Below are 9615 nucleotides of genomic sequence, written 5' to 3'. Positions count from 1 at the left end.
AACGAACAAAGGTGCGCGAGCGCCTTTCTCTTGTCTTTTTGTTCTAATTAGAACGTAGAACGTCATCGCGTTTTGGTGCATGTGCGTGTGTGTGTGTTAATGTGATTCGGTGTGGTGAAATGATGTACATCTGATGTGACGTCGCTACTCATTTAGCCACAATTAAAAGTTATTACATTTGGAAATCTATTAATTCTAATTAACACTCAAAATGCTGAGATATTCCAAGTTTTATGCCGGCAATTGCAACTTCTTTCCTTTTAGTACTTTTAAATAAAAGAAATCGCAGTATAAAATAGTTTGTACTATTCCGGCAAAAATAGCAATCAGATCATAATGAATCTCTGCTATGTATCGATGAATCCAGTCTAATAAATAAAGAGCACGATATGAACCAAGAGCAAACAGATAGTGACTAGTAATGGATTCAGCTTCTCCGGTTGTTTAGGCCAACGCCTAATTTCTTTTTACCACCCCTAGTGAGTATATAACAAACCATTGCCAGTTAGCTGTTAATAGTTTTCACTCAACTGTAAATAACTTTCACTCAACTGGCAATGGTTTCGTTGAAAACTCCCGCTTAGCAAGCGATTCTGCTGGTCAGTCTGGGGTACTTTTTCTAGAGAGCGAAGCGAAATAAGACGTCGTCCACCGGCCACCACAATCAGCATCACCACAAGCACAAACCAGGTAATATTTGGTAATCCCAATTTAATAAAGAACCAACATTTTAATTTATTATATTAGACACAAACTTTGTGGTTTCATTTATTAATACACTTCCTTTTCCTATTTCATATTCTCAACCATCGACGCATCGTCCGCGAGTGACTCGTCGAACGTTCGAGAATATTCATGGTCCTTCGAGCCGGATTTTAATCGACTATATTTCACAAACCAGCAAGCAAGTTTTTCAACACCACACCAATTGGGATTCACGAGGCGCTGCACACCAGCAAGCAAGTTTTTTAACACCACCCACAGGGATTCACAAGGCGCTGCCCACCAGCAACTCTTTTTTAACACAATACACTTCACACCAACTCAGGCAAATCTAAGGTACGTGATTGCTTTAATATCACTTGGATATAAATCGTTTTAAAGAAAAAAAAAAGAGTTGTTTTTAATCGCATTTTTTTTTAATATTGGTGACAATTACAAATCGTTTATACAAGAAAAGCAAAGTGACAAGTGTTTTTAGTGTTTTAGTGAAGTAACTGCAAAAACAAAATAATCCGTAAGCGCACGGTTACGTTTACCGGATTTTGTGCGGTAATACTTTTCTCATATATTTTTTCATATATCACTTACAGCACTAATTTTTTGATTTTTCTCAATTTTTTGATTTTGTGCGGTAATACCTTTTTCACATATCACTTACGGCACTAATTTTTGACTTTTCTCAATTTTTCTATTTTGTGCGGTAATATTTTTTCATATATCACTTGCGGCACTGATTTTTGATTTTTTTTTTTTCAATTGGTTTACGAAATTTCTGATTTTTGTTTTTTTTCACTGAGACACTGCACTTTTTCACTTTCAAACACTTTTTTGTAACAAACTGATTTTCGTTGGCGTATCTTGGGTGGCGAACCATATAAAGTGTTGCATAAATATACATACTTACGTACGAGTACACATATATTCTCGTTTTTGGTTGGCAGTGGTGTGCTACAACTCACATATATTAAATAAAGTACAATAAGCCAGATATATTGCGATATCGGCTACTAGTTGAAAATTTTTTTTGCTAAAATATATCCAATAAATCAAGTATTATTGACGAGCGAGATATATTCCGATATCGGCTACTAGCTAAAAATTTTTTTCGTTTGCTGACTTATATTCAATAAATCATATATTATTGACCAGCCAGATATATTGCGATATCGGCTAAAACAGTCAAACAATTTTCTTTTTTCTATTTTCTTGTTTGGTTGGCAGTGGTGTGCTGCAAATAAATATTTACAATAGTGGGGAATTATTTTCAAAGCGATTCCCATATTCTTTAGGCCAAAGTCTGCTCAGTCTTGAGTATTACTATATTCCTTTAAATTTAAATTTGAATTTTCAATTCTTCTTGTCACTTATATCGACAAAACATGGAAGCTTTCATGCGCCTAGTGGACTACGTTGTCGAATACGAGTCTGAATTCAGTGCCGCATCAAAGGACATCTCGAAAAACGCTCTTGTGATGCAACAAGATGAGTTGAGAGAGATGTGGTGCAAAGCGAAAGCTGCCCATGACGACCTCAACAGCAAAGGAGACATGTCTTTAAAGGACTATGCCCTTATTAAAAAAAAATTCAAGCTAGGTGGTCAATGCTACATACGTTGCATGGGGGCAATGAAGGATATGTCTGAGATCCTCTCAACCCCCAAAGACACAGAAAAATCTGCTAAGGTAGACAATAACCACTCCCTTCCGCCTTGCGATACCGATGTTTTCAAAGGCGACTACCTTTCATGGCCAACATTCTGGGATATGTTCACGGCCGTATACATCAAAAGCAAGCGCCTGTCACCTGTTGAGAAATTATACCATCTCAACAAAAAGACTCAAGGGGAAGCGAAGGTTATTGTGTCGAAATGCCCTCTTACAAATGATGGCTTTGCAATGGCATGGAAGGGTTTGACTGACATGTACGAAAATGAGCGTATACTAGTCGAAACCCAAGTTGACATACTGCTCGACTTACCGTCAATCGACAAAGAATGTTCCAGCTCGATAAAATGGCTACAGCGGGAGATCAACAGCTGCATCTTCTGCCTGACAGCCAATAAAGTGGACATTGGGAAGTGGGATCCAATCATAATCCGCATTTGTTCTAAGAGACTGCCACAAGCAACATTGGCCCTGTAGTAACAGTCTGTAAAGAACAAGACAAAGACATCAAAGTGGGAGGAATTGGACAATTTCCTCACGGATAGATACCGTGATTTAGAGGCAATAGAACGTGCCAAGAAATCGTCCAATTCTGCAAAGCCTGTCAGTGCACCCACACAGAATAAATACAACAACAACAGCCATCAGAACAGACTCGGCGCCTTCCAAGTAAGTTCGTCTATCCCCAGATTATGCTGGATGGCATACGCAAGAACGTGCTGGGATCAGTTCTTGCGCCAGAGACAGTGTTCGGTTGGATAGTCACAGGGCGTGCTAATACAATCAAGCCAAACAACACTTGCGTCTCGTATTATAACGAAATATCGCTGGAAAAGCAGTTAGCTTCGTTCTGGGAATTGAAAGAGATGTTCAAGGAAAGGAAGTTAAGCGAGGAGGACAGGTATTGTGAAGAGCTCTATACAAAGACAACGAAGCGAAATGAAGACGGGAAGTACGTTGTATCGCTACCATTCAGGAAAGACTATCCGGTCAACATTAGTCTAGGTAGTTCCTTAAAGATTGCGTACTCCCAGTTTTATCGCAATGAAGCTCGGTTGTCAAGAGATGAAAACCTGCAAAAGGAATACAACAGAGTGTTAAATGAATATGTTGAGCTGGGTCATATGGTAAAGATACATACCAATCAAACGGCCGACTCTAGTAACAACTATTACCTGCCACACCACGCCGTAAAGAAGGAAGAGAGCACATCGACAAAGGTGCGTGTGGTGTTCAATGCATCGCAAGCGACTTCAAACGGCACTTCGCTGAATGACATCCTTCTCCCCGGTCCAGTTCTTCAGGCAGATCTGACCATCTTAATTCTGCGATGGCGTTTATTTAAATATGTCTTCAATAGCGATATTGAGAAGATGTATCGCCGAATCCTGTTGAAAGCTGATCAAACGAAGTACCAGCGAATCGTTTTCCGCAACCATCCGACCGAACAAACCAACATTTTTGAATTGAAGACGGTGACGTTCGGAATCAACTGCGCTCCTTATCTGGCAATAAGGACGTTACTCCAATTAGCTGACGACGTTGAAAGCTCACTACCAGTAGCCTCAAACATACTTAGGAAGTTCATGTATGTTGATGATGTCTTAGCAGGTGGACACTCTATAGAGGCTGCAATTAAAGCTAGGAATGAGATAAGAACAGCATTGGAGTCGGCAGGTTTCCCATTAAGAAAATGGACAGCCAACTGTGGAAGAATTTTACAAGGCCTTCCAAAAGACCACTTGCTAAACAAAGAGTTTTTAGACTTCGAAGACACAAGTGATGTCAAGGCTCTTGGGATAAGGTGGAATGCGCACACTGACTTCTTCTATTATAAAACAAAACCTATACTCAGCCCAGAATCATATACAAAGAGAGCTATCCTCTCAGATATCGCCAAACTGTTTGACCCATTAGGATGGCTAGCACCGATAATCGTCACAGCCAAAATGATAATGCAACATATTTGGTTGGAAGGAACACAATGGGACGAGGTTGTATCTCCTACCACATTGGATCGTTGGCACACATTCATGGATAACCATAGGTACATAAACAACATTAAAATGGGGTCCACTTCTCGCCGACGGACGATGTGTCCATTCATGGTTTCTGCGATGCATCAGAGAAAGCATACGCAGCAACGGTCTACCTGCGCGTAAGGACAAGCAACGAAGTTTTCGTCAGCCTACTATTAGCAAAAACCAGAGTAGCGCCTGTCAAAACTATCTCTTTACCGCGTCTGGAACTGTGCGGAGCCGTATTACTGGCCGAAACAGTTGAATCTGTCGTCAACAACCTGGAGCTGACTCATCTTAAACTTAAACTATGGACGGATTCGACCATCGTTCTCGCATGGATTCGCAAGCCACCATGTTCATGGTCAACGTTTGTATCCCATCGAGTGACAAAGATTATAGAAAAGGTTGGCAACGCAAATTGGAATCATGTCGATTCAGGATCTAACCCTGCAGACTTAGCCAGTCGGGGACTTATGGCACAGGATTTGGTGGAAAACATCTTGAGGTGGCAGGGACCTTCTTGGCTGCAAGAAGATCAATCCAAATAGCCATTACGACAAAATGACTACGAGACGACAATAGAGGAAAAACAGGTACGTGTACATGCTTGTACAACAATACAGGGGGATTCTAACGACATCCTTGACCGTTTTACGAGTTTGCCGAGAGCTTTGAGCGTGTTATCATACGTTATGAGATTCTCTCAAAGAACTCATCCAAACACAAAGGCTTCTTTTCAACAAATGTCTTGCTTAATTTCATCCGAAGAAATTAAAGCAACGACAAGACGTTTGATAATAAATACGCAGAAGCAGAAATATGGTCAAGAGTATGGTTGTTTGAAATCCGGTAAGCCCATCGATGCAAAAAGTGAAATCCTCTCTCTTAATCCATTCCTCGATAAAGATGAAGTGTTGAGAACTGGTGGCCGTCTCGGTGCGTCTCTCGACTTGTCATACAATGAGCGCCATCCAATTATCCTTCCATACAACTGTGTATTGTCTCGTCTAACAATCCAGTTTATCCATCAAGTCTCTTTGCATGGAGAAAACCAGCTGATGTTACGGCTAACGCGGGCTCAGTATTGGATTCCAAGGGTGAAAAACTTGATCCGATCCATTATCCATAACTGCAAGACGTGCACGATCTTCAAAAAACGCGCTCAGACGCAACTTATGGGTGCACTTCCGTCCGAACGATTCACATTTTCACGCGCTTTTACGAATACGGGGGTAGATTTCGCGGGTCCGTTCGAAATAAAAAGCTACCGTGGAAGAGGATGCCGTGTATCCAAAGGGTATGTCTGTCTGTTTGTCTGGTTTACAACAAGGGTCATCCACCTGGAGGCCACTACCGATTTATCAACACAATCATTTTTAGCAGCTCTCTCTAGATTCGTTTCGAGAAGAGGTTGCCCTAAGAATATTTATTCGGACAATGGTACAAACTTCGTTGGAGCATCAAGATCCCTAAGGTCCGAACTTAAAGCCTTCATAGCCGATGCTCGCAACAATGCTATCTCAAAATATAGCCACCAAGCTCTTACATGGCATTTCATACCTGCTGCAGCTCCTCATATGGGCGGACTTTGGGAAGCAGGTGTGAAAAGCTTTAAGAGTCATTTCCGCAAGATTGCGTCTGGGCAAAAATACACTCTTGAAGAGTTTAATACACTCTTATGCCGAATTGAGTCTTGCCTTAATTCGCGACCATTAAGCCCAGCCTCAAACGAACCCACTGATTTGGAGCCACTTACTCCAGGACATTTTTTGGTCGGCGGACATCTGATGGCCCCACCAGAACCGGATATAAATGAAAGCAGTGCCTCTATCGTAAATAGATGGCAAAAACTTAAGGCCTTACATCAATCCTTCTGCAAAAAGTGGAAAACCGAATACCTGAATGAAATGCAGAAGCGCATTAAGTGGAAACATTCCAAAACAAATTTAAAGACAGGTGACCTTGTCGTCATCAAGGAAGACAATTTGTCACCGAACGAGTGGAGATTGGGTAGGATTGTTAATATACACCCAGGTGCTGATACCCGAGTGCGAGTAGTTGACATTATCACTGAAAAAGGCCAAGTTACAAGACCGCTTGCCAAATTGGTCTTACTACCGCCCTACGAGGAGAAAAACGTGGATGCACACCCTACTCAACACAACAGTTCCCTAGCCACATCGGAAGCCTAACTTTCCGATACACTCACTACGATACAAATATTACAAATTCCACCCTAGACACCAGTCGAAGTTGGCATTTTTATGCGAATTTACGTCGTTCTAATTAATTGTGCACTTATGTATGAAATTATTATTTTTTCTTTTATTTTTGAATTTTATAAATTTTCACATTTGGGGTACTCACAACCCGTCGTAAAATGTTGTGGGATTTCGTACAAAAATGAGTTTACACATTCACAATTCTAATTTGCTATGGTTTCGAATCGTTATAACTTATAACTTTATGAGACTTGTGAAAACCCTAATTGATTATATTTTATTCTCTTAAAGAATCACATACCTCACACAATTTATTTTCAGTGTATTTGCACATTTTCTTTCATTAATAAATACCTTTTTTCTGTTTACATTTTTATTAACTGTTTATTGAGTTGTCTTAACATGCAAAACCTTTTAGCATTCACAATGACTTTTGGTGGTTTAGTCAGACATTTTTTCTAATAGTTTATTGTTCTGGCAAAAAAAAATATAACATGGTATCCTTACTGCTTTCAAATGAGAATTAGATTTTGCCTATATTCTAATCATCAAATACAATTGACTATCGACAATAGGCAAATAAATTAATATATATGATTTGAATGTGCTAAGTAATGACAAATAAATCACTATCAGAGCATATTAGCAATTTTAATAACTCTGGGCGATAATAAAACATAAAATTAAATCCAATATCTTTAAATAAATATTGTCTAATAAACGTAATATAAATACTAAATACCTGATGGCAAATTTAAGAACAAAGAAAAAATAAAACTTTAAATGAATACTTCTGTAGTAAGACGACTAACGATCTAACAAGTGAATTGTACATGAATAGCAAGTGAAGTTTAAGGTTTGTTTGTTGTTATTTAGTATTGGGCTCAACAAATATGTTACGTTTTGATATTATACAGTTTAATATAGGGGTGAATAAATTTTCTATTCGAACGTACAATACTTTTCTTTTAAGCAATTTGTTTTTACATACTTATTTAGTGAATTTTTTTAATCAATTTAGGTTATTGTTGGGTAAAGCAGCAGTGGGTATCATTTAGTGTTCCAATCAGAAATTGGCGTATATACACGACACGATGAAGACGTTCGCATACAAACAACCTAATAGTTGTATTCATTCACTTCATAGTTTAGCACAAATTTCATTTGTAAACTCTGAGCATTTGGCCTTGCCACCCAAGTCTCCAGTCAAATATTTGCTCTCCTTGATCACCTCGAAACAGGCATGTTGGATCTTATCAGCATGTTCATTCAACTCCATGTGTCTCAACATCATAACAGCCGACAGCAATAAAGCAGTTGGGTTGGCCAAATCCTTGCCAGCAATATCAGGCGCAGTACCGTGAACAGATTCGAATAGTGCACCATTTAAGCCCATGTTGCCAGATGGGGTCAGGCCCAATCCACCAACGAGGCCAGCACACATATCAGAAAGAATATCACCATACAAGTTGGGCATTACCAAGACATCATATTTTTTGGGATCCTGCACCATGTTCAAACACACAGTGTCCAAGTAACGTTCTTCGAACTGAATTTCCGGGTATTTTTTCGGCCATATCGCGCGCGCAACGCAAGAACAAACCATCAGACATGCGCATAATATTAGCTTTGTGCACTACGGTCACCTTCTTCCTGTTATTGGCCTTGGCGTATTGGAAGGCATATTCGGCGACACGTTTTGACGCCTCCTCAGTGATCAGTTTTATACTCTGTACAACACCATCAACAATTTCGTGCTCAATGCCGGAGTATTCACCTTCGGTGTTTTCACGGATTGTCACCACATCGACGTCGTCGTAAAGAGTTTTGTAGCCTTCCAGACTGCGACAGGGCCGCACATTAGCGTACAAATTGAATTCCTTACGTAAGGCCAAATTCAATGAGCGATGACCTTTGCCAACTGGGGTCATCAAGGGACCTTTCAAGCCAATTTTATTTGTATTCACCGAATCAATAGCTGCCTGAGGAATGCCGTATTTGCCATCGGGGCCCATAACTGGTGTCAGATCCACCGATTCCCATTCGATTGGTACATTGGCAGTGGTGAAAATCTTCTGCACAGCAGAGGAGATTTCAGGGCCAATGCCATCACCAGGAATTAAAGTGACTTTTCTGGAACCAGATGTAAAGCCGCGAGCTGATGTGGGGGCAGTGCTAACAATCTTTTGAATTAATCTTGCAGCCATTTCTTTAAAATTTCACACAGATTTGGATTTAATCTACTTAGAGATATTCGTAATTTAAGAACCAAATCACCAACAGCACGGCACAGAACGGCACAACCACAAAACGCGCTACAGTGCCTTAAAGAAGACGGCGGCCCTACACCCAAACCGGTACCCGCTTTCTTGCACGATGTGCAAGGGAAAGCATCCATTTCGGCTCTGCTCGTCCTTCCGGGCCAAGACACCGGAGGAGCGCCTACGGGAGGCACTCATAGGCAAATATTGTGTAAATTGCCTTGCGGTCAACCACAGGTCAGCGAATTGCTCCAGCGACGCACGGTGCCGGCGCTGCAACGAGAAGCACCACACAATGCTCCACATCGGGGGAAATACCCGTCGCCGCCCCGCAGTGCCTCAAAACCAGTCATGGAGCGAACAAATAAGTTCCGATGATGCTCTCTCCATCGATGCATCAGACTCTGGAACGGAGACTAGGCCTCTCCAACCAGAACCGGAGGAGGGAGAACTACTTGAAACCGGAGCGGAAACACGGCCTTTCCGCCCATCACAGCGAGGGGAAACGGAAACCCGGACTTTCCGCCCCCTTCTGCAACACGAGCGTCGCGCGCACAAACGCCATCAGCGCCGTCGCCAAGCGCACAACCCGGCCAGACTGGAGACCAGGTTTCTCCAGCTACACCGGGCTAGCTCCTTCAGAGCCGGGCTAACAAATCGAGCCAGCATAGTGGCTCATTCCTTGCTGCCAACGACAGCCATTTTACCGACGGCGGTAGTAAAG

At 41.3% G+C, this 9615-nt stretch overlaps 1 protein-coding gene across 1 annotated transcript; it reads right to left on the bottom strand.

Annotated features, from left to right (window-relative positions):
- Positions 1-6985: 6985 nt before the first annotated feature.
- Positions 6986-8942, bottom strand: LOC126765071 (probable isocitrate dehydrogenase [NAD] subunit alpha, mitochondrial). The gene is given in 2 exon segments (XM_050482680.1): positions 6986-8197; positions 8199-8942. Coding segments are annotated over 2 exon segments (1065 nt in total). The 5' UTR covers positions 8838-8942; the 3' UTR covers positions 6986-7771.
- Positions 8943-9615: the final 673 nt, after the last annotated feature.

This window comes from Bactrocera neohumeralis, unplaced genomic scaffold (genome assembly GCF_024586455.1).
Source record: "Bactrocera neohumeralis isolate Rockhampton unplaced genomic scaffold, APGP_CSIRO_Bneo_wtdbg2-racon-allhic-juicebox.fasta_v2 cluster10, whole genome shotgun sequence".
Lineage (NCBI taxonomy): Eukaryota > Metazoa > Arthropoda > Insecta > Diptera > Tephritidae > Bactrocera > Bactrocera neohumeralis.
Note: the sequence above shows the minus strand (reverse complement) of the source record. Positions and strands in the feature narration are given on the sequence as shown.